At 45.4% G+C, this 26,025-nt stretch overlaps 1 protein-coding gene across 5 annotated transcripts in view; it reads right to left on the minus strand.

The window, feature by feature from the left end:
* LOC135906148 (uncharacterized) overlaps positions 1 to 26,025 on the minus strand; it is a 281,677-nt gene that overhangs the window by 117,219 nt on the left and 138,433 nt on the right. For 4 of the 5 annotated variants that reach the window (XM_070524112.1, XM_070524105.1, XM_070524086.1 and 1 more), the window contains 2 exons: positions 13,587 to 13,889; positions 10,915 to 11,218 (listed from right to left, as the gene is read on the minus strand). In XM_070524112.1, the coding sequence (XP_070380213.1) occupies positions 10,915 to 11,218; positions 13,587 to 13,889 (607 nt within the window). The remainder of the gene's footprint in view (positions 1 to 10,914; positions 11,219 to 13,586; positions 13,890 to 26,025) is intronic. The other variant, XM_070524107.1, reaches the window with a different exon arrangement.

Genomic DNA, 26,025 nt, shown 5'->3' on the forward strand with positions numbered 1-26,025 from the left:
TAGATTTGTCGCGCGCCCATCGGCATGTTTTGTGGATAGCAACTCGGCTAGCAGGCATTGATCTATGAAAGGTACAATAAATGCCCTTGTGATTGTTTGCACTACTGTGTTGTCGTTCCTTTGTCCCAAGAGCACGGAGGAGAACACTACACGTTTCACTGCTTTTAAGTGTTTATTTGGTTTGGATGATGGTCACCTGCATTTCAGCGTCAGCCACCACTTTGTTTTTTGAGCTCAAGCTCCTTGAAAGAAGCGATGGAACGCTTCCTTTCCCGTTCATTCCTCAATGCCTAGGTCGTTTGTGTTCTCGTCGTCTTTCTGCCGCACGTTCACCTCATGGACCATTTGAAGCATCCTGTTGGTCAGTTGTACAGTTAACATCCAATTTTTCGAACTCCTTAGGGGCCGCGAAAACGTCTGAAAAATCGGGCAGTCTGAATAAAAGAATGCATGTCTTTTATTGCCCTTATGGGTTTCAATCGCCACAGGCATATACGAAAATCCTCTGAAGGCCTGCGAGTACACTTATTAGGCATGTCGGTGCTTCTACTGTGACAGGAGATGACGGGTGCATGTGTGTATAATTAAGGAATACATAATGTGTTCAAGGGAACAGACTGGTGGGCTAGTTGGTACTACATAACTAGCACTGCATCTTCGTTTCCTTCTCTTATACTCGTGTTTTTTTTTGCGCTTTGTCTCAACATAATGTGTCCCGTAAGAATTGCCTCTTCCCACACTTGTTAGGCTTCACCACAATATATTGATACATGTGGAAAGACACAGATGAAAGAGCCTATTTACAGGCTATTTACACTGGAGCCAGACCGCTAGGCCGACACTCGTGGGTCTGTGCCAAGGGCATAGACCCACTTCGTCGTCGTACTCGCGGCTGTCCGTCCCTTGAGCATCGCTCGATGATATCGTAATACTACCCCCCGGCGGCAAAAGCACAGTCACGGTGCTGTTAAATATTCAAGGCGCGTGGAGAGTTGTAGGGTTTGAGTCAGGTGACGTGGCCAATGTCACTGGTTGTCACAGCGTAGGACGTAGTGGGCATGGCTAGAACGATTTCATAGGTGACATCGGTCACTTGGTGAAGCACGCGATATGGGCCCGTGTAGCAGGAAAGCAGTTTTTTCAGAAAGGCCAACTTTACGCGATGGTGACCAAAGCAACACGAGGGTGCCGGGCACAAAATGGACATCATGGTGACGGAGGTAGTAGCGTTGCTTTTGTTTGCCTTGAGAAACTTGTAGACGAGTGCGCACAAGTTGGCGAGCATGGTCAGCATGGGCGATGGTATCACAGGCATAAATGCTAGTTGAAGCTATGGTGGACGGAAGCACAGTGTCCAGTGGTAGCGTAGTTTCATGGCCATACAAGGGGTAAAAAGGCGAAAAGCCAGCAGTTTCGAGATGGGAAGAGTCGTACGCAAAGTTAATGTAAGGTAGAGCCTGGTCCCAGTCACGGTGGTCGTCTGTCTGAAACGTATTTGGATAGCATGTCTGTGAGGGTGCGGTTCAAACGCTCAGTGAGGCTGTTTGTTAGAGGGTGGTAGAAGGTGGTAAATTTATGCTGTATTGAGCAGGCACGCGTGATGTTGTCTATGACTTTGGCTAAGAACGTATGGCCATGGTCTGTTAGCAATTGACCCTGAGCACCATGAATCAAAATAATATCATGCAGGAGGAAGTCCACAACATCAGTTGCGCAATTGGTTGGAAGAGTGCAGGTTACGGCATAGCGGGTTGCGCAGTCCGCCACGACTGCAACCCACTTGTTTCCTGATGTAGATTCCGGAAATGGGCCGAGAAAATCTAAGCCAACACGATGGAAGGGCTCGGCAGGGATGTCGAGCGGCTGCAGGTAACCAGCGGGGAGTTGGGAAGGCTTCTTGCGTCGTTGACAAAGTTCACAAGCGGCAACGTAACGTCGTACGGAATGGGCAAGGCCCGGCCAGAAAAAACGGCGACGTACACGGTCATAGGTTCAAGATACGCCGAGGTGTCCTGCCGTTGCTGAGTCGTGAAGCTCTTCTAGAACGGTTGAACGGAGGTGTTTAGGTATGACAAGTAGGAACTCAGAGTCGTCCGGATGAAGGTTACGACAGTACAGAGTACCGTCGCGGAGGAAGAAGAGGCATAGAGAGGCATCGGCCGGAGAGTGTTCAAAACGGTATAGAGTGCTCTGATGTAGGCGTCACGGAGTTGCTCGTCGGCAAAATGAAGCAGCTGTGACACAGAGAATACGCAAGCAGCACTTGTAATATTGGAGGAGTCAGGGTCGTCAACAGGGTAACGCGACAAGCTGTCAGCGTCTTGGTGCAGGCAGCCAGACTTGTACACCACGGAATCTGAAAATTATTGTAGCCTCAAAGCCCATCAGCCAAGCCCGCCTGCAGGATCGTTTAGCGATGAGAGCCAGCAGAGAGCATGATGGTCAGTGACTACAGAAAAAGGGCGACCGTAAAGGTAAGGACGGAACTTCGCAACCACCCAGACTACAGCAAGGCATTCTCATTCCGTAATGGAATAGTTGCACTCGGATCGTGCGAGGAGGTGGCTCGCATAAGCTATAACGTGATCCTGGCCACGCTGACACTGGGCTAAGACGGCACCTACGCCATGACCGCTGGCATTCTATACGCAATTCTGTAGGGGCATCAGGGTCGAAGTGGGCGAGAATGGGTGGTGAGGAGAGAAGAGTGACGAGACGAGAGAAGGCGGCGGCTTCTGCAGTACCCTACGAGAATTGTACGCCTTTCTTCAAAAGATTAGTGAGTGGTCTAGCAATTGCCACAAAATCTTGAACAAGACGACGAAAGTATGAGCATAGCTCTACAAAACTTCAAACGTCCGTGGCTGTCTTCGGAACCAGAAAGTCTCGGACAGCGCGAATTTTGTCGGGATCAGGCTGTACTCCGGAAGTGTCAACGAGGTGGCCCAGAACAGTAATTTGGCGGCGGCAGAAACGACATTTGGACGAGTTAAGTTGCAGCTTCGCCTTTCGTAATACATCAAGTATAGCTGTTAGACGCTCAAGGTGAGTGTCGAATGTGGGCGAGAAGACGATGACGTCGTCGAGGTAGCAGAGACATGTGCACCATTTGAAACCTTGGAGCAAGGAGTCTATCATACACTCAAAGGTGGCAGAGTCGTTGCATAATCCAAACGGCATTATTTTAAATTGGTATAGGCCATCAGGTGTGATGAACGCGGTTTTTCCTCTGTCCATATCGTCAACAGCAATCTGCCAGTATCTAAAAAGATCAATAGAAGAGAAATAGCTGGAACAGTGGAGGCAGCCACGGGCATCATCTATACGCGGGAGCGCGTAGACGTCCTTCTTAGCGATGTTGTTCAGATGACGGTAGTCTACACAGAAGCGCCACGTGCCATCCTTCTTCTTAACCAACACTACAGGTGACGCCCAGGGACTCGAAGAAGGCTCAATGATGTTTTTATCTAGCATTTTGTTCACTTCACTTTGAATTACTTGGCGTTCCGATGCAGAAACTCGATACGGTCATTGGTGAATAAGAGTAGCATCACCAGTAAGAATCCTATGCTTGACCGCGAGCGTCTGGCCTAAAGGGCCATCGTCGAAGTAGAAAATATCTCGGTAGGACGATAATACTTGGTAAAGGTCTTCAGCCTGCGCAGAAGACAGGTCCGTTGCAACCATTTTCTGTATCTTGGGATGGGCCTGCTAAGCTCGCAAGAAGCATCGGTCGATAAAGTTGCCACGTGATGGTCGCCGAGACAATCAACATTGGCAAGGCAAATACGCTGCGATAGAATTTGCTTTGCCAATCCAAAGTTAAAGATAGGCATGAAAGTGCAGTTCGCAGTAATAGTAAGTATACTGTGAGGCACGGTAACGTCATACTGCAGTGGAATGTCGGGCAGAGGAGTGATGAGGTACTCGCCATCGGGGACTGGTGGGGAAGACAAGAGTTCAATATAGGCTATTGACTTTGGCGGCAGGCGAAAAAAGCTGGTGGGGCGCAGGCGGCACTGGGGTGCATCAGAAGGTTCTGCGAGAATCGGCAACTCAAGGTGAAGGGTACTGGCAGGGCAGTCAATAAGAGCAGAATACACGGAGAGAAAATCGAGGCCGAGAATGAGGTTGTGGGGGCAATGAGCAATCACGGTAAAGAGGACAGGAGTGTGGCGGCCGGCGATGTTAACACGTGCCGTACACATGCCGATGATAGGCACAGTACCGCCATCCGCAACGCGGACGACGCGTGCCGACGCTGGGGTGAGGAGCTTGTTCAGTTGTCGTCGGAAGGCAGCCCTCACAATAGAAAGATGTGCTCCTGTATCGATGAGTGCCGTGACTGGATAGCCATCAACGTCAACGTCAAGAAGGTTTTGGTTCGTAGGTAACGTAAGCTGAGGATTTGAGGGCAGGCTGGACAACGCAGCTTCACCTCCAGAAGCTGCAGTGCCTAGTTTTCCAGCTGGATCCGGGAGGCAATAGGCGGCGGAGAGAAGCAACGGGGTTGGGACGAACGAGACCGATGGCATCGAGGTGAGGGCGAGCAGCTGTAGCGAAGGTTCGGGGCAGGAGCATCAGTGGCAGTGGTTTCATGGCAGGACGCATAGGGAACAGAAGGTCCGAAGGGGCGAGAATAAGCTGCGGTGTATGTGCGAGGAGGTGGTGGCCATCGGTTGCAGCAGTGACGAGCGACGTGGCCGACGCGACAGCAGTGGAAGCAGATCAGCCTGCCATCAGGGGTACGCCATTCGGACGGGTTGTGGCGAGATGTGGCAGAAAAGGACTGCCGGGGACGAGGAGGGCTGCTAGAGAACTGGGGAACCGTGGGTGGAGACGACGAACACACCGATTTGAGACTCATGTTCTCAAATTCCTGTCTGACAACGGCCTGAATCATCGCAATCCTGGTTTCTGGTGGATCAGGAGGCATCGCGAAGAAAGCTGGCGAACAGGTGGCCTCGAGCTCACGGTGAACAATACGGGTTACGTCATCATAGAGGGTGGTCTGACGTGGTCGACCCTCACATGTCGACGTAGCAGCAGTGTTGGGTAGCCGCGTGATGTGTGATACGGTGACTCTTAGCGTGTTCAAGGCGACAGCATTCTTTGATGATGGCGTCGATAGTCGAGACGTGGCCGAAAATAAGCGAATTGAAAGCATTGTCGGCGATGCCTTTTACCACATGCGACACTTGATCTGCTTCAGACATAGTATCGTCAGCTTTGCAGAATAGAGCCAAAACGTCGAGGATGTATGAAACGTACGGCCCTGTAGATGTCTGAATACAAGACGCAAGAGTCTTTCTCGCGGCAGCCTTGCACCCAATGGGGTCGCCAAACAGTTCCCCAAGTATTTCTTTGCATCTTTCCCAAATGCTTATCTCAGCATCATGCGTTTTGGTGCCACACGCGTGGGGTGCCGCCGAGATAAAAGATGACATTGGCGAGCCTGATCGTTGGGTGCCACCTGTTATTAGCACTGGCGTGTTCATAGAGCTTGATCCATTCGTCAACGTCCTCTCCCTCCAGGCTAGAGAACACACCAGGGTCGCGATGTTGGGCAACAGTGATGACTGGAGCAGTCGGACAAGCCGAAGCTGTTGCAGAGGCGGTCTCGTCACCGGGAGTCATGGTTACAAGCTCGATGTACCGACCACTCTGGAGTTCCGGGGTGAGGACGGGGATCGCTGACCTCCATCAGAATGTTACGTGCGGAAAGACACAGATGAAAGAGGCTCTTTACAGGCTATTTACACTGGAGGCAGACCGCCAGGCCGACAATCACTCGCGCCAAGGGCACAGACCCACTTCGTTGTCGTTCTCGCGGCGGCTCTTGCCTTGAGCATCGCTCGATGATATCGTAATATATTTGCGTATGCTTCACCACATGGCACGACTGTATTAAGGCAAAACTGACTATTGGAAACTGGCTTTATGCAACGCATTGTGCTTTCCCAGCATCGAAGCCATGAAATCGCGATGACCACAAAGGCGGAGTCGGTGCCATTGCTGACAGTGGCAATTCTTTCAATGAAAAACAGCGCACCGAACGGCAAGAAGCTTAATAGCAAACGTCGAAGCAGCTAGACCTAGTGTTGCAACGGTGGCGGCTATGGCTGCCATCGGATTTGCGTGCGAGCACCGGTTTGAGGCGGCGAGACAATCAAAACTGCAGCGGTGGTGGCTTTGATTATTGCCGTTTCGAACGGCGAAGGGTTCTGGTGTCCAAAATTTCAGATACGTTTTCAGAGACGTTCTATGGGGTACGTGGTAGTACCGCAAAGCCGTCCGAATTATCGGGCATCTGGAAAGTCGGCCGTTGACTGTACACTGGCAATTCCTTCAGACGATGACATGGTGTCAAAGACAATTCGTTGCGATTCCTCTCTCTTACTCGAGTCAGCATTACGGAGACTTTTGTTCCCTTTCAATAAAATTACAGCTAATTTTCCATGATAGAAGCACAAATTCCCTGAGTTTTCCCCGAGTATTTCCAGACTACCTTAAAATTCCCTGAGAATTCCCAGTTGGTAGGCATCCTGTTAATGTTACCATGGTTAGGGCGGCTATTACGATTAGCGGCACTAACTGCCACACTAATTCACACTATATGATATGCATGCTGAAAGGGCCTAACATGCAACGTATCGCTGTCATGCATCATGTGCAACGCAAAAATAAAACCAACTATTCCAGCCAAAATAAGAAAGTTACACCTGGAACTAGTATATTCCGCTGCACAAAGATGTTGCCTGCGTACACCTTGTACCTTTGGCAGTGCTGCAAATTACTTGAGAAATTGAGTATAGTGTGATACCAATCCACGTCTACACCAATACAAGCATTGAGTGAGATGGGCAGCGAATGTGTGGTGCAGGATTATTGAAGGTCATATTCTCACTCTCTACTTTAGTAATAGAATTTAAAAAAAATACTTTAAGTACATTTTTAAAAGTGTGGTGCCCAACATCCGACATAGACATGGTTCCAGCACTTTTCCAATCCAAGCTCGAGTGTTCCTCAATCAACTTTCAGGGCCAGAGGTCAGGATGAAGCTGTCTACCAAGGTCACCAGATTTGTCACCATTAAATTTTTAAGTTTGGGAATACAGTAAAACATTATTATAACAAAAAGGGTTACAACAAATTAACGAATAATTGTAATGCTCCTTGAAATGTTCAAAGAAAGTTGTGCATTTAAAATCTCATTTTAACAAAGCAAAATTTCCTTTAAATGGATATAACAAACTTTTTTAGTAAAGAATGAACGTTTACTGGTCATCTTACACCAACTAGGCCGAAATCTGGTGTCACATGATGCTTGCAACTCAACTGATCCAACAATTGAACACCGAGAGATTTCGCCTACCTGGCAATGCGCCCAACCGGCCAAAGCTGTAGAGTCAGTGGCCATGCACACACACTGCTGCCACCCCTCCTCTCACCAGCCTCTACCAATGCTGCCAACTCCTGCACTCTGTTCACACAGCGTGGTGCGCCTTCGTTGAAATTTGTGTACTACAGTGAAACCTCATTACTACAAACACCACATTAACGAACTTTTCAAATTCACACACTTTTCAGAAATCCCCTGCTGACTTCTTATACTTTCAATGTAAAAATATTTCAGTACTATAATCTTCAGAATACCAAACTTTTTAGAATAAAGATCATTATTCAGTTTCCTTGTTATGTTAACAATGCCTCAGTACTACGAAATAATATTTCGAAATCTGTTGAGTTCTTAGACTTCCATGTATCCTTCACGGCAGCCGAAACAGTAGGCTAGCAGACGACAAGGCATAGAGAGCGGACATCACTGCGCATGGGTTCAGAAAACCTCAGACAAAAAAAAAAAAAAAAAAAGAGAGAGAATGCGGGAAGCAGAGGCAAGGAGGCATCAGGTTTTGCAAATACATGCTCCGCCCAGAAAAGTGTTCCCTAGCAACGAAGGTATGTCTCTTCCTTCTTTCACCCTTCTTTCTGCGCACGCCCCCCTTTGTTTTGCACTTCTTTTTCGAGCCATACTCACTATGTGCGCAGTGAAATGTAACCTCCGTACTCGCTGGGATGCTACACAGTTGCACTTTACGCTTTCCAGACGGTGTCGCTTACACGCGCTCGCGCTCTGGCATAGTTCAGGCATCCACCTCTAGCAAGATGGTTGCGGTGTCCACAGCAAGAAATGTGAATAACAAACAAAAAGCAAGAAACACTGTTCTTTAAAAGCGAATGAAGCTACCTTTCTGTCGGTAGTTTTCTCGGCATCAGCGCATTTTGCGCGCGTCACTCTTATTATACGGTGCTTTGGCGGTGTGTGTGGCATGAAAAATAGCAACAGCGCGTGTCGAGAGCCAACATGACGTTTTCGTTGATAGCTCATATGGTGACAACTTATAAGTGATGGTTTGATGAGCAGAATGGTTAATTTTGGCGCTTTCACTATAACGATCTCAGAAAAACAAACAATTTACCACGGTTCCCTGAAGTGTGTTATATCAAGATTTCACTGTATTACACCATAATGAAATAGAAACAGTGGAGTGCATAGCTTGCAATAGATGGAGGAAGGGTTCTTCAATACATGCTGTGCCATCTAATCGTGGCTGCAATAATGTGCTACACATGCATAGTCAAGAGCGCTCTGCATACTAAGGCCACATTATAATGATCCATTATCTTTATCAATTGTTCTCCCTCTGTCATTGGCTCAGACAAAGCCGTGCTGCTGTTATCGCGTTATCACTGGGATCACAGGCGCGGCAACTAGTTAGCATGAAAAAATAAATTATTTTTTATAAAATAGAGCCACTGCCTGTATACCTGGCAATCGCTCAGCTTATCATTTCATGAACATGCTGGCCTAGTGTAGCAAACCTCCAACTTTGAACAACGCTCGTCACTGTACGCAAGGAGAGGCAGAGCTCCTGCAAGCCTCTTAATTTGCACTGTGACTGTCGCTGGATTTCAGCATAAAGATATGCTTCTTTGTTTAGAAGTGTCTGCTTGTGAACAGTGACAAGCTTTATATGAAATCATAGGCTTGCGACGCTTGACCGGCATGCTCGCTTAACACTGCAACACAATATAATGCAACTATCTGTGGGTGCATGAGGGTGGAAAAGATCGACTAGCATTCACAGCTGCAGAACAGCTGCATTTCATTAGAGAAAGGAGTCATCTCACTGATGAAGACATGGCAGAAAACTATCTTTACAATCCTTTGATGGTGCACAGCAAGTTTTGCACCATCTTACTAAGTGGTTACTAAGAGCAGCCCCATTGTCCTTCTTGGTGGCCAGTGTTAACCACAAAACCAGACAACCATTCTAACAAAGTAATGGATATAATGAAGTAAGTGTGGCTCCCCCTTCAATTTCGTTATGGTGAGGTTTTACTGTATGTGAAAAGTTCTTGTATTCAAACCCAATCTAAAAGCACTTTCTTCTTCATATTGCAATGGAGGAAAAACACCGATTGCCTCTTGTGATCAAGATGCCGTTAGTGTTGCAATCCTCATTGCTTTTGTCCTGTAGTATAAAGAAATAAACTAATGGTTGCCATGACTGCATAGTGCTACCTCAGAGGCTATAAGTATCACTTATTTTAAAGAAAAATAGAACAAATCTTATCTTGCACAGTTCCTCTGCTTGAAGTTACTAAATGAGAAAATAGGAACCTTTTACTCAGAAGCTTATATTTCAAGTTGATTTGGTGAAAGCACAAATCCAGTCAAATGTTCAGAAAGGGTGCAATCATTGCTTCTTACTTTACAGTGGGCAGATAGTGAAGTGGGGGAAAGGGGGGGGGGGAGGGCTGTTTATTCCAGATTAAGAAGTACAGGGATGCAATGCACTATGAAGCAAAGCTATTGGCAAGGTCAGCCCCACAGCTTATACACAGCCCCATACATCGAGACCAAAGGCAAGGTCACACTGGGATTAAGACTCGTGGTAAGGGAGATCGGCAGATGTCACTAACTGACATTTCTTGCATGTGTTGTTACTTGTGCTCCCCAGGTTTCCCCATGGAGAAAAACGAGATTTCTTGCAGCAGCTGCGTGGGCCTTAGAGCGACTTTTTGTGAATTTTGAAACTGATAGCACCTCAAGTTGTCAGCAGTCACAAACCCTCCATCATCAACTGCCACCTAAATACATTAACACCTAATAACATTAAGGTTTATTATTATAAAACATGTTGCTGGGGCTAGTTGGTGCCTGAATAATTGCCGGAATTGTGTCACAGCTAGAGATGAGGGACAACAGAAGCAACATACGACAGAGGCAACATATATGTTGCTTTTGTTGTCCTTTGTCTTTAGCTGGACCACAGTTCTAGTAATTTATTATTATACTTAATTACCAAAACATTAGAACAAATTATGTTTCTTGAATGTATCATGAGAAGCCAACAAATAAAGACACCAAGGAAAACATAGGGGAAATTATTTGTACTTATTAAAGAAATGATAAATTAATGGCAATGAAAGTGGATGAAAAAACTACTTGCCGTGGGTGAGGAACGATCCCACGTCCTTGCATTATACGTGCGATGCTCTAACCAATTGAGCTACCGCGGCATGGTTTCCCCATCAACATTTGGGAGTGTTAGCCAGCACCATCACTAAGAAACCCTGGCAGAGAATGTAGAACATCCTTTCTGCCGCAGGCATCATGATTTCAATTTTGACTTTCACTTCCTAAGTACAAGTAATTTCCCCTATGTTTTCCTTGGTGTCTTTATTTGTTGGCTTCTCATGATATGGTTATAAAAACTGAGCCCCTCGGTTAACCCCCTTTCTTGTGTTTCCTGAATGGTCATTTAAGAAAGCCGTGCAATGCTACATGTGGATAGACAGGAACTGAGCAGCTCAGTTGTCTTTCAAGGATATATGCACCGAGCTCACCAAGAAAGCTTTGTGAAATGGAGTGGAAGGAGTTGGAGATCTCCTTGCTGTCTGCGACGAACTGGCGTATCTTGGCCACCATGCCTGGCGAAAGAGTCACGGACCCCAATGATCCAGTCTCGTCGTAGGCCAGCAGCTGCCCTAGGAATTTTGCCAGCTCTTCCAACCGGCACAGAAGCACTACTGACATCTCCTGCATGTCTTGTAACTGCTGCTCCAGGGCAGCATTTTTTTCCAGCAGATGAGCATCTGTCAAGACTGACTGCTCATATGCAGGTTCATCCTTATGCTTGGAGACCATCATCTGCAAAAACACAGATGACTACCTCAAATTTTTTTTTCATATTTCTTGGAAAAAAAAAGCTACCAGGAAAGACTTTTTCCCCTACTATCTTTTTTACAGAATTCTAAAAGTAGACAGAGCATCTATAAACATTCTGTCACTGTCAGCCATGTTTCATGTTTTGGGTATTTATTTGTTGCTTATTAGTCTTCGATCCATCCTTACCCACATACCCACTTAGTTCATATCACAAAGAACTAGCATGCATTACATCACAGCAATTTTGCCTATCCAAGGCCATTTGGAACAGATTTAGCACATTCATGGCAGACATTGCATAACAAAAAGGCGTGCTCCAAATAATCACCCCGTCAAATAAGAGAATTTTTTCGTTCAGAATATCAGAGATCGGAAAGAAAAAGAAAGCCTCAATTTATACAAGAAAGGATCAGTGTATTACTGAACAATGGGTTGCTGCAAACATGGTGTGGCAAGTTCAGCAGAGCTTTAAGGACAAGTGCTTTGACTATGCCAGAGTTGCAGAGAGAAACCCTCCATCCCATTCTGGGGAGTGGAGGTTATTCAGCTACTTTCAACGCCTCGGAATGGTGAGAGTTGGACCATACCCACTTGTGGAATGGCTGAGGTGATTAATTCCACTCCTCTAATTCCAGTAAATGAATGCTTTCTCTAATTAGCAACTACTTGCATTGGTCTGCCTATAACTAAAAAGATATTTTTGAAGTGTTAAGAGCCGCAGTGAGCTAAGTCAGCGGACTCATCACGGCAACCTGCAATGGACGTAAATGTTATAGACAATGTTACGGATAATTTTTTTCACAATAATCACGCTTGTTATTTGTTAAGCATGTTATGGCCTGTAATCTCTCTGATATCTACTGTAACTGAGAAGCCGTTTCTCAGTTGTGGTTCCGCTAAAAATCTCTCTGCCTACGTGTTGGCAATATGACCATGAGCACTCAAAAGAGGCATTGCACGAACACTCGGATGGTGGAGCACATGCCTGGTCAATAAAGTCCCCATACTTAGAGCCCTTATACACAAACCATATACAAGATGTACTCAGGAGAATGACGTGTGTAATAGGACTAGACAAAGAAACACGTAAAACAATATTACATAAAATTTATTCTCTCGCTTGTCAAATAGCATCAACAAACATATCTTGGATGTGCAGGTTAGAAGTCATGAATATTTGATGCTGCTGCAAACTATATTCAGTTCTTACGATCAAAATAACTTTCACACATGTCCCTTTGCGGTGACAACTTGTCATGCAGAACCCTCTTCTGAAGTCCTCTCTATATAGGCTTCTTCAAAACCATAATGCAAAAGAGAAAGGTTTATAATCATTAATGCCTTCAGAAGTGAAATGACACTTCGCCATGTTTACACGGGATTTTTTCAATTTAGCATTATGTTAGACATGACGCTAATTCCTGACATCATGGTGAACTGTTTTTTGAAATACTTGCCTAAGGCTTCCCCACTAATGAACACTGCAGTTAGCTTCACTTTAGCGGAATCCATGTTAGGCGGTTCACTACTACATCACACGCTGTGATATAAGCACGGCTTGCCTTCTAAATAATCCATTTCCAATAAGCCTTAATTTTTCCTAAACTATTTTTATAAGAGTAAAGAAAACTACGAAATAATATTACACCGTTGTGCATGCCATATGTCCACCTATATTATTCTGTCACTGTGAGAATTAACATAAAAGCAGGGCAACATTTTTTTTGTTTTAAACCCGCTGGCATATTAATGGGCATCATTTCTTCTAGGATTTCACTCTGACCACCTGTTATTCTGCATTCTAGATACTCGATAGCTTGCAAAAATAAAAAAAAAGAACATGGTGCACATTGCAAATTATGGTGGACTCGCGTAAGGTCCATTTGAGACTTCATTCTTGGCCTCAATCCCTGTGTCATAAGTCATGCCTGCTCTTGCTTAACTGAATAGTTGCTGACAACGCAGAATACTGTGTTATCAAGAATACTGTGTTGTCAGTACTGTGTTGATACTGAAAGAACTGGTAGGAGAAATGCAATATATTGGTAAAGTTTAGACTAAATGGCAAATTTATTGGTTTTGTAGTCTCACATAAAATTGACGCTTAATGCTACAGTACTAGGTGCCAATTCCATTCTAACTACATTCCGGAATCTTGGGCTACTATTAAATTCCCACTCCATCTGTCCAACTCGTGCCATCATTCTATTCCCATTCCATCCCGGGTGCTTAAATATGTGAAATAATTTCAGAATCATTCCAACTCCAGAGTTGTCCCTCCACAACTCTGGACTATAGAGCATAAACAATAAGAACAATAGAAAGTCACACGTTCAGCAGCATACATCACCTCAGAACTTTCCTTCAGTTGCCTCTCCAAGTCTTCAATCCTTAGCACAAGAAAAAATATCTCCTCCTGGAGTTCAAACACATTTTCCGACAGACCAAACTCTGACATCTTCTGATTTGTGAGCTGCTTTCGCCAACGCCGATTGGCTGACAATGCAGACTTGCGGGGACTCTGACTGGCTAGTGAGCCATGATGGGGCAAGTTTTGGTCTATTTCAATCAATGGCTGTGCATTTGGACCAGTGGGGGACTCTGTTATCTTCACTGAGAATGAGTCCTTCAGGGACCTTTGTAAAAACTTGACCTATAGATATGGGACAGTGGGAAATGAAGATGAACAAAGGAAGAAGTCAGTCAAAACAAGAGCACACATTAAGCCTCTCATAAGAGAGACCATCCCATGCTGCTGCAGCAAAGAGCTTGTTCTTTGCTACAGTTTAGCAGCTTTTACAGCTGCCCTGATTTCCAACTGTTGTCCTGTCCACTTCTTTCTTTTCCCCATTTCAACTTGCACTGGCTGAAATGTCTGATAACTTATGACACTAACTATAACTGACTTGGGAATACTCCCTACCTGAAGAGGAAAAATGAGTGCCAGCCCTTTCAAGTAGTGACTAAACACTACCTCGAGCCAAATGTGATAAGATGAAGCACCAGAAAGCTGCATCCTAATTTGTACCCTAAAACATTGATGTTTCCAGAACTTTGTTTCCCATGACCTATGCCAACAAAAGTGCAGCATTCTTAGGTAGCAATCTCAGCTGTGATGACGCTTTCATTCCTACACTATAATATTGCAAAACCATTGTACCACATGATGTACATGCTCACTGACATCAGTTACTGCCATAGTGAACAGTGGAGAGTTTTTGCATAAACTTTCGACCCTGTAAGACCTGTCACCATGGAGTGGCAAGACCTTCAATATCATTGGTAGCATTAAATCCATAAACTGTTTCTTCCAGTGAACTGTCTCTGACAAGGTTTCACAGGGTTGGATTAAACAAGTGTTCAGACTTTAGCGGTACCTCTGGATTGTACAGGCAATTCACAGCAGACATCATACAGAGGCACTGCCAGTCAGCCCTGAATGAAAGCCAAGATTTTAATGCTCTTAAGATACAGTAGCAATATCACATTGTAATACCGATAGTGGTAAACACTGAAGGAGTGAGTAACTACCTATTAATAAATAATAAACACTATCATACTACAACAGTAAGAGTCAATGCAATGTTTTTCCAACCCCAAATATTCAATGAATGTAAAAACAGTGTTTTGACAACTTATCTCCAAGAAATTTCAGCTCTCCCTCAGCCTTCCCTTGTTTTGGAAGAAATCCTTTTATCTCCCACTGGAAGAAGAGCACATGGCCACTACCTCCCATCGCGTCTCTTCTCTACTCTTTGTACGACTAAGTAAGAAGCCAGGGCCAATGCCTTTTAACTAACCAACTTTGCATAAGTGCTTTGCATAAAGTGTTTGGATGCTGGTAATACAGTCAGAAAGCCAAGATCCAACAAGGACACTCACTTGACAGGCAGTCAAAACTTATGGTCACATGCCCACTGGAGGAAAACAAGACAGCTAAACATAAACTGACATGAACAACACTAAACATGCACTGACTGAGAAACTATTGTATATTGGTGCCTGTGCGAACAACCGAAGACGAGGCTGACGAAGTGGTGCCATTGATGACTTAACTTTAGACTCAGTTGGCCCTTCTTTGCAGTCAATAGGCAAGTGTTCCAGCAATGCAATAAAGGGGAAGACAATAGAAGCATGCATAATTTTAGCAACTGATATCAGATGACCGTTAAAAAAATGATTACATATAATAAGGCAAGCAAGCACACACACTTCTGTCACCACAACACAGGCATATCTTATTGAAGGAGTAATGTCACACTGACGTTCTGAAGACTGTACCTGAGCCTGCAGTCAACAAAATACTGCTCCCAACACATGTAATGTGGCGACAGATGCACGTGCCTATTTAGTTTGCCATGCTTAATCTTCTACTTCCGTTTCATTGTCACCTGACAATAGTATCGAAAATCGTTCCTGAAACTTATGTATCCCATAACATAATAAACTAAGTCAGTCGGCACTTGTGTTGCCTTGTCAGCACTTGCCCTTAGTCTCAGTCCACATATTCACACACTGTTTCTAGTTTCCCTGAAAATAAGCCACTAGCGCATATTACACCTACTCAAGCTGTCTTAGCAGGCTGTCTCACATGAACAGTTAACAGAAAAAGATGTTATATTTAGAGTATTATGTCATGCATAGAAAGAGCCTTTTCACTTCCAATAACAAGGTGAAAGCATAAAGCCCAGACCCCATGTACCCTTGCGGACACACGCAAGCTTGTGTCTATGCGCCTTGCGCCTGCCGCACCTCACGAGGAATGGTGGTTTGCATCCACAAAGACGTGCTTCCATGCACACGACAGCACGCATTCACTGGGCTCACTCATAGACACCTTGGAAGACGCAACTTCGCATGCTGTTATTTACAGTGTTTCTAAATGATTTGATGTCTATAAACGTAACTGTTATATTTTTAGAGGTCTTAGATCTGCATAAAAAGTAAAGTAAACACTTTCTTGCATGATATAAATCTGCTTCACTGAGAGTTGAATGTACTGCGCTGTAGCTGCGTAGCCAGGCACACCAACGCAAGGCAGCCCAAGCACGCAATAACAGAGAGCAGCTATTCACCAATATCGTGCCGTGTTTAGATGCGTACGAGCCATGCCGTACTGTCCGCGCATGCATGGGCACGTGGACGTGAGCTTGCGCGCATCCACAAGCATACGTGTGGTGTGGGCATAAGGGTGCATAAGCTGGTCGCTTGCTTTGTACCATTGCCTGCAGCATGCATGCATTATTGTTGTGCTAGATGTGCCTAATCTCATACACTTGAATTACATTTAATGTGTGGGCAGCTGCACTTGTGAATGCCACAGAAATGTGTAGAACATACAGCCACAACTAATATATGCAGGCACATGTACTAGAATATTGCACATGGACCTACAATTGACTTCCCACTGAGTACTGGGGCTCCTATTACAGCCACAATGCTCTAACACTCCTTTGTGTGAAGTAAAATATAACCATCCCTATCAGATCTTTGAAAGAGCAGCAGCATCAAAGGGGTGCTATCAAAAAGCACAGAAACAGATGTGGTCATACAAATTAAAATTACATTGCCAAAAGTGCCAAAACCATGACCTGATTATGAGGCACACCATAGTAGGGGACTCCGGATTAATTCTGACCAGCTGAGGTTCTTCAACGTGCCCCCAATGCACGGGACACGAGCATTTTTGCATTTTGCCCAATCGAAATGCAGCCACCGTGGTTGGGATTTGACCCAGCGACCTCGTGCTTAGCAGCGTAACACCACAGCATAAAACATAAAAGTGACTACACAAAGTAGTATGAAAGATAATAGGATGAAGTACAGAACAAAAGTATGTTAATTGAGTTTAGCTAGTAAGGAACAAGGTGTACAAAATACTAAAAATTGCAATAAGAAGTAATACACAGAGCACAATCATATGGGTGAAAAAAATCTGCATGCTCACATAGTCTATGGTATTAATAGAAGTATTTAATAGTAACTCACAACAAAAAGAAAAACATTAATAGAAAGGCAACTAATTAACAGAGAGTAGCATGTTGTTAAATATTACAGGGTCAGTTTCAATGGCAATATCAGAGGGCAAGCTCTTTCATTAAATAATGTATGACACATTATGCACTTGATTTAGAAATGGTGATCCCGGTGTGGAGAGATGACAGGCAGTGCCTGAAAGAAGTTGTCATGAAGAGAGGTATGACAATTTGTTTGCGAGTTTCTGAAGCAGGCAAAGACACATTGCTTTGCGGTGAAGAGATAGCACTTGTAAATTGGCACGTGCTTTTAATGATGAAATGCTAGTAAGATGAATAGACGGAAAAGATGAAGCATGCAGCCCAATTTTGAACAGATTCAATGTTGTTGACGGTGTATGCCTCACCCGGATCCTATACTGCCAATGCATATTCGAGCTTCGGGTGGATTAGTGTAGTGCAAGCAAATTTAGGCATGTTAACAGGAGCATGCTTTAGGTTGCATTTGATGATGCCAAGAGAGCGATTAGGAGCTGCAAGGGATGAATAAATGTGATTGCTCCACGTTAAGTCGCAATGTAAAGAACACCTAGACACTTGTAAGTTGGGATGAGTTCGACACTACTATGTTCTAAATGATACTAAGTGGAGACTCGGGTACCTCAGTTGGTAAAAGACAAACTTAGTTTTAGCAAGATTTAAGGGCTTTAACCAGGAATTACACCATGTCCTAATTGTGCCTAAATCATTATGGAGAGTTGGAGAGTTACAGGGTAATTACCATAAGCTTCCTTACAATAAAGTACACAATCATCTGCAAAAAGCCTAACATGAGACGAAACACAGTTAGGCAAGCCATTAATATATACACAAGGAACTGTAACGGCCCAAGCACACTCCCTTGATACACTCCGGAAGTGACATGACTAATGGTTGATTAAGAGCTGTTAACAGAGGTGTACTGTAGTCTAGATACTAAGAAACCAGTTATCCACTCTAAAACACGAGAATGAATATTAAGTCCTCGTAGTTTAGCCAGGAGTCTGTAATGAGGCACATGATCGAAAGCTTTGGAGAAATCTAAGAATACGGCGTCAACTTGGAATTCAGCACCAATAGATGAATACAAGTCATGAAGAAATACAGCTAGCAGAGTAGCCTTTTCAAAAGCTGTGCTGGTATTTAAATATTAAACTGTGATCTTTGAGATAGTTGATGACTTGCAAATGAATGATGTGTTCAGTAAGTTTGCAAATTGTACTAGTTAATTATATTGGTAAGTAGCTAAGAGGTACGAAACATTCACCTGATTAATAAAATCGGATGACTTTAGCTACTTGCCCGTCTTGAGGAATGGAACCAGAGTAAAGTGATTGCGTTGGCAGTACTCAAGAGAGACCCTGTGATGCATCCTCGAGAAGCTTGTTATTAGATCCATTGTGATCCAATGCCGATAAAAGTTATTAGTTTGTTTAGCAAGGTAAGAATGCCCGACTTGTTAATAACAATTTCAGATATGTTGATGTCAGATCGTGCAGGCAAGTCAGGGCATGAAGTGACGTCTTTGCAGGTGAAGACTGAACAAAATGCGTCACTTAGTAACTGCGTACACTGTAACTCGAGAACTACATTGCCACCAGAACTAGTTAGAATTTATTATGTGCCAGAGTCAGTGAGGGCTATTCGTCAGTAAGGATACTAAATCATGGCTGTAAAAGTGCCAACGTGTGTATTTAAGTATGTAGCAAAAGGTGTTCATTGTCACATATCTTATATATTTGCCATGTCTCGGAATTTTTGTCTGCTTTATTTGTCGATCTATAAAGGCGCTTCTTTTTATTATTGAGGTGCTGCAGGCATTTATTGAACCAAGGAGTAGCAGAATGCTAGGACAGGGATGCATGTTTCGATAATATTTGCAAAGGTGTTGCTAAACATAACCCAGTTCTCTTTAATAGTTCAAGTGGAATATGTATAAATGAAAGTGTCTGCAAAGGTGACTAATTCGAAGTTAAAGCATGTTCATTCTTTTTTTTTTTTTAGCAGTCGCAGCTTATAACACTAGATTGAATGGCCAACATTTTGAGTTGTAAACATTGAGAAAGCATTCTCTAAAATTAGGGTGTTAAACAGAAAAGAAAGGGTGCATATTAACAAAAGAAAATCTAGGTAAATACATGTGTGTGTATTATGATCAGATTAAGTACTAATCATGACATGTACAGTTGCTATGTGAACTCAATATTGACACATGTACTGCTTTATCTTTTCCGGGTGACCACTTTTCACTGCCTAACAAATGTTATCGCACAGCGCAGGACGTGCCTGCATGTACCGAAACTTTCTTGAATGTTATGGATGGTTCTATCCATAGTCTGTTGTCACCAAACCTTGTGTAATCTTATTGAAGGTACAATGTGCATTGCATAGAAATTTCTGGAAGACCTGTGGGCACCAGCGATTACTCTGGAACCTTCGATCGCTCATGTATAAAAGCCGACACACTTGACCCGCTGAGCAGATTTTCGACGATCACCGACTGTGTTCGCTGCTGTCGCCGTTCTTTTAGTGCAGCCTGTTTTTGAGGGCACAAGTTCGCTCAATAAAATGCTAGTTTGTCACTCCCAGTTTTGCTGCTTTCTTCACCACTGGTGGAGGTGCTAGTGTGTTCATGCACCGAACACCCCCGCAAAGCCACGGTCCAAGCCCAAAGCCCGAGGACAACACCAACGTCGCCAAGGACCAGCGAGCTAGCCATAAGCAGCAAGGACTGCTACCGAAATACAGACCTCTTTCCAAGAAGACCAGCGCAATTGACTGCCTCAGTGTCCCCCATTCTGCTGCAACAACCTCGGGACCCACCAACTTTCCATAAATCATCGCCTGAAGACCCAGAAACCAGGCTGGAGAGCTATGAACGAACCACGACCTTCCAACAATTGAGACTCTGACGACAAGCTGCAACATGTCTTTTTCGCATTGGAAGACGCCGCCAGGACGTGGTTCGAGAATAGAGAAGCCACCTTAACGTGGGACCTGTTCTGAAGCTCCTGCAGACATTCACAAGCGTCGTACGCAAAGAACGAGCCCAAGCTTTACTAGAAACCCGAGTGCAGCTGCCCAATGAGACCATTGCGATCTTCACGGAGGAGATGAGCAGTCTATTCTGCCACGCTGACCCGGAAATGTCCAAGGAAAAGAAAGTCCGCGTACTCATGTGTGGTGTGAAGGAGGAACTTTTCGCCAGAATGGTACGAAGCCCCACTGAAGACCATCAACGAGTTTCTTTACGAGGCCACCAGCATCGAGAAGACACTGAAAAGGTGGAACCGGCAATTCAACCGCCGCACGAACTCAACAACCTAAGCTGGAGTTCAGTCACTGGCCCCCGATGACCTGCGTGAGACTATCAGAGTGGTCGTGCAGGAGGAGCTTCAGAAGCTGCTCTCTTCATCACAGCCTCAAGTGGCTTTGATTGCCGGCGTTGTACACGAAGAGTTCCAACAATCACTAGGAGCATCTCAATCACAACAGCCTCAGCCAGAAGCAATGGCGCACACTGCCATAGCCCGCCGTCATGTTCCGCCCCTCTGCGCCTGGGCCAGGGCCCGGTAACGCCCCAGTTCCATCATCCACCACCGCCGCCGCCAGCACGCCAACCCATCGCCCCGCACAGCATTCTAAGGAAAACTGACGTTTGGCGCGCCCCTGACTGCCATCCGCTTTGCTATCATAGCGAGAAGCCGGCCACATCTACCACTGATGTCCTAACCTCGAGATGGAACTGCAAGGCTTCACCGTCAACGCATCGCGCCTGCAACAAGGTGAACGCCTACGCGACATCGCCGACTACCTCGCCGCCACTCAGTGGGGCCCTCGACGACCATCCTGTTCACTGTCACCTGTCCCCGCAATGCCGACAGTACACTGGCCCAACCCGGGGCCGGTATGCAAGCCCATTTCCCGAAAAATAAAAGCAGCAACCGATGGAGGTGCGGTTGCTGTTCGTTGAACTGACGAAGATTCTCTGCTGCTGATAAAGACGCCGAAAAAATTTTTTCGACGCCATATCAACGAGACAACGCCATACTGACGAAGCCTGAAAGTCAAGAATACGGCGACGAAAGATGACCTGACAATGCGATGTTCCAGCTTGAGGTCAACACGATGCAGCCATGATCAGATGCCAAAACATAACTGTAACGCAAGACAAAAAAACATAGACCTCAACGTGCTTCTCGATGGCCACACAGTCACCGCCTTAGTGGACGCAGGAGCTGACTACTCCATCATGAGTGGACCCATCGCCGTTGAAGAAGGTTAAGACTGCATGGGAAGGTGCTCAAATTCAGGTCGCTGGAGGACACCTAATAACGCCGACTGCAATAAAAGAACTATGGTTCATGATCAGACTTACCCTGTCACCTTCGTTATCCTCCACAGTGTTCACGAAACGTCATTCTCGACATGAACTTCCTGAACCAACACGACGAAATCATCGACCTGCAGTCGAAGTCAATAATGCTGTTGGAAGATCAAGCGATACCGCTAGAGAGATTTCGTAGTCACCTCGCCTTGAGTGTGCTCGAAGATCAAGTAAGCATCCATCCCTCACTCCAGCATCATTATTTCCGTTGGCACCAAAACACCTGCAGACGTAGAAGGTGTCATCGAGGACGGTCAATGTCTACTGCTCGATCGTGAAATTTGTGTCGCAAGAGGGATCGCTCGACTGCATGGAGGAAAGGTAGAAGTGATACTGACCAACTTCAGCCAGGAGTACAAGCACGTCAACAAGGGCATGACGATCACATACATCGAGGAAATTCTAGAAACCAGCAATGCGTTTGTCTTCTCGGATTCTGCCGCATCTACTTCGACGACCATAGTTCCCGAATCAGACTTTGACATAAATCCAAGTCTCCCCTAGAGTAAGCAGCAACAGCTCAGAAGTCTTCTCCGACGACACAAAGACTGCTTTTCGACGTCATTGACGATTCGAAAAACACCAGTTGCAAAGCATCGTATAATAGCCAAGAGTGTGCTCGACCACTCCACCAGAGCCCATACTGAGTTTCTATGCGAGAATGTGAAGTTATAAGGCAACAAGTTGGTGAAATGCTGCGCGACAATATCATCCAGCCGTGTAAAAGCCTGTGGGCCTCTCCCGTAGTCTTGGTAAAAGAAAGGATGGAACCTTACATTTCTGCGTCGGTTACCGTCGACTGAACAAGATTACGAAAAAAGATGTATACCCTCTTCCATGGATAGACGACGCATTAGATCGGCTCTGCAACGCTAAATACTTCTTGCCCATGGATCTCAAGACTAGCTACTGGCAAATAGAAGTCGATGAAGCGGGATCGCAAAAAGACTGCCTTCATCACGCCAGACGGCTTCTATAAGTTCAAGGTCATGCCATTCAGACTGTGCTTGTCGCCTGCAACGTTCAAGCGCATGATGGCCACGGTGTTAGCAGGGTTGAAGTGGCAGACCTGCCTTGTCTACTTGGATGATGTCGTTTTTTCTGCAAGTTTCGATGAGCACTTGAGACGCCTTGAAACAGTACTAAAGACGATCAAGTCTTCCAGACTCCCTTTGAAACTGGAAAAGTGTCACTTTGCGTACAAATAGCTGCTGTTCCTGGGACACGTTATCAGCAAGTCTGGAGTACGCCCCAACCCACGGGCTGTCGATGGGCTGCGAAGTTCCAGCAGCCCATCGACAAGAAGGCAGTGCATAGATTCCTTGACACGTGCACCTGCTACAGGCGCTTTGTCAAGTACTTTTCACACATTGCTGTGCTGCTGACACATCTAACTAAATGTGATGTCAAGTTCAATTGGGAAACGCCGCAGGCTGACACGTTTAAAGAACTCAAACGACGCATGCAGTTGCCACTGGTATTTGCGAACTTCGATGAAGATACCGATACGGAAATCCATACTGACGTCAGTAGCCTAGGCCTCGACGCCGTACTAGTCCAGAGAAAAGATGCACTTGAATGGGTAATAGCTTATGCTAGCCAGTTGCTGTCGAAAGCGGAAGGCAATTATTCTACAGCCAAAAAGGAATGCCTTGCCATCATATGGGCTACAGCAAAATTCCACCTTTACCTATATGGCACACCGTTCAAAGTCTTAAGCGACCATCATGCCTTGTGTTGGCTAGCGACCTTAAAGGACCCTTCAGGACGCCTGGCACGGTGAACCTCAGATTGCAAGAATATGACATCACTGTAATACCCCTGTCAAGTGCGCAAGTTAAGTGCACTTATGGGGAGTGCACTTCGGGACCTTGAGTGACACTTTATGCTACGCGGTGCTAAACGATAAAACAGAGCGCACTCGCAGAAAAAAAAAGAAAGGCGACCGACTAAAATAATGTTTTTTGAAGATGTAGATTAAAGTAAAAAAACTAACTTTAATAAAAAACAATTTCAATCTATATTTGCTCAACAAAAAACGAAAATATTTTTATCATAAGAGCATTACAAGTCAAGGCCGGCCAAGAAGAATGCCTAGCCAATCCAGGACAAGATGGTGGCATGCGACGAGGTGGCATTCGATCCTGCTAGAACAGAATATCAGCGAGTTTTGTTCTGATTATTTTGTTAAAAGCTGTTCAACAGCCAGAATGATGTTCTGTGTCCTTTTTCTATGCATTATATTTTGTATCGTTGAAACCGCTGGCGGTGAGGCTATGCACTCGACAAGCAAAGTGCATTCTGTGAATGCACTCTAAACGGAGTGCACTCTTCTGCGAGTACACTTTGCTTGCGACGTTTAGATTTGGGAAAGTGCACATAAAACCGAGTGCACTCTGCGTAAGTGCACTTAACTTGCCCGCTTAACAGGGGTATAATTTACAAGTTCGAACGAAAACACACTGATGCCGACTGCCTGTCTCGTGCTCCTGTGGACCCGCCGCCCAAAGATGACCAAGGCGATGACGCCTTTTTAGCAACAATAACTACGGACGACTTTGCTGAGCAGCAGCGAGCGGACCCTGAGTAAAGAAGCCTTGCTGGGTTCTTGGAAAGCAAGACCAACTTTGTCCCAAGGATATTTAGGCGTGGATTGTCTTCGTTCTTGCAAAATGACGTCCTGCTGAAGAAGAACTTTTCCCCAGCCTGTGCAGACTACCTCCTCGTTGTACCTGCAGCACTCCTGTCAGAACTCTTGCATGACTTGCACGACGATCAGACAGCCGGGCACCTTGGGTTTTCCCGTACACTTGCAAGAACACAAGAGAAGTGTTACTGGCCGCGCCTGACCGCCGACGTCAGCCGTTACATCAAGACTTGCCGTGACTGTGGGATTACTACAGCTGACCGAGCTACCATGGGGACCATTTCAGCAGATCGCGATGGATTTGTTGGGACCCTTTTCAATGTCAACATCTGGAAACAACTGGATCGTTGTGGCGACAGACTACCTCACCCGCTTCGCTGAAACAAAAGCTTTGCAAAAAGGTAGTCCAGCGGAAGTGCCTAAATTCTTCGTCAAGAACATCCTGTTGTGATATGTCGTGCCAGATGGCATTTCGCTATCACAGCGGCGCCGTTCATGGCCTGAAATAGTCTATGTTGTGTGACTGAAGCCGTTCTACTAGCGCCAACGAACTTTGGGACTTTGCACAGCTGAACTATGGACTTTCTTTTTTTTGGATTGTGTTACTTTGGACTTCTCTGTTGTTTTGTTACTTCTGTTTAATAAGTGCCCTTTTTGTTTTTCGTTCTCCTGTTTGTAGCATCGAGATGATGCTTTTTGAGAGGGGGGCATTGACATGTGTACTTGGTGCCAAAAAATGTGCACTCGCCAATAAAAAATAAAAATAAAGAACAGATGTTTCGGGCCCCGTACGGGTCCCTTGATCACAATGAAGATGTAAGCATGGGCGTGCGGCTATTTATGGGTGAGGTGGCGCAGCGTTCGGGTGTATATCTCGGGAAGATTACCCCACGTCCTGTTTATCGTGTGTCTAGTTGATTGGATGTAAAAGGATTCTAAAAGCAAACAGGAAGTGTTTCTACCCGTCGTGGTTGCTCAGTGGCTATGGTGTTGGGCTGCTGAGCACGAGGTCGCGGGATCGAATCCCGGCCACGGCGGCCGCATTTCGATGGGGGCGAAATGCGAAAACACCCGTGTACTTAGATTTAGGTGCACGTTAAAGAACCCCAGGTGGTCAAAATTTCCGGAGTCCTCCACTACGGCGTGCCTCATAATCAGAAAGTGGTTTTGGCACGTAAAACCCCAAATATTATTATTATTATTAAGATAAGTGTTTCTCTTTTGCGAAGATGACTGCCGAGTCCCAGTCAATGATGTGTCCGGTTAGTTCGTGACATTCCGCCAGGGCGTTCGCGGCTGTGTGGCACTTGGTGACGTCATTCATGTGTTGTTTCAAGCGCCGTTTAAAATTTGCGCTCTCGCCGATGTAAGACACGTCCCACTCCTTGCATGGTATCTTGTATATCCCTCCTGGGTAGTCCGTGTGTTGCAAAGGGTCTTTTGTGCGAACCAGCTGTTGGCCAAGTTTTCGGGAAGGCACGTGGGCGATTTGAACATTTTAGCCCTTAAAAATTCGTGCAAGGGCTTCACTTGTTCCCATTGTGTAGGGTACTGCCACGCGCTTCACTGTTTCTTTTGCCACTTCACGGTGAAGCTTCGCTGATTTGCGGTCCTGCCTTCTGAGCAGTTGTAGAGGGTAAACATTGTTCAACAAGTCCCTTTTCACAACCTGTAACACTTGGCTACTTTTCGTGGGGCTGGAGCTGATGCAGAATGCCTGGGAAAAGAGTGCTGCAGCGAC

This window comes from Dermacentor albipictus, chromosome 1 (assembly GCF_038994185.2).
Source record: "Dermacentor albipictus isolate Rhodes 1998 colony chromosome 1, USDA_Dalb.pri_finalv2, whole genome shotgun sequence".
In the NCBI taxonomy this organism is placed as follows: Eukaryota; Metazoa; Arthropoda; class Arachnida; order Ixodida; family Ixodidae; genus Dermacentor; species Dermacentor albipictus.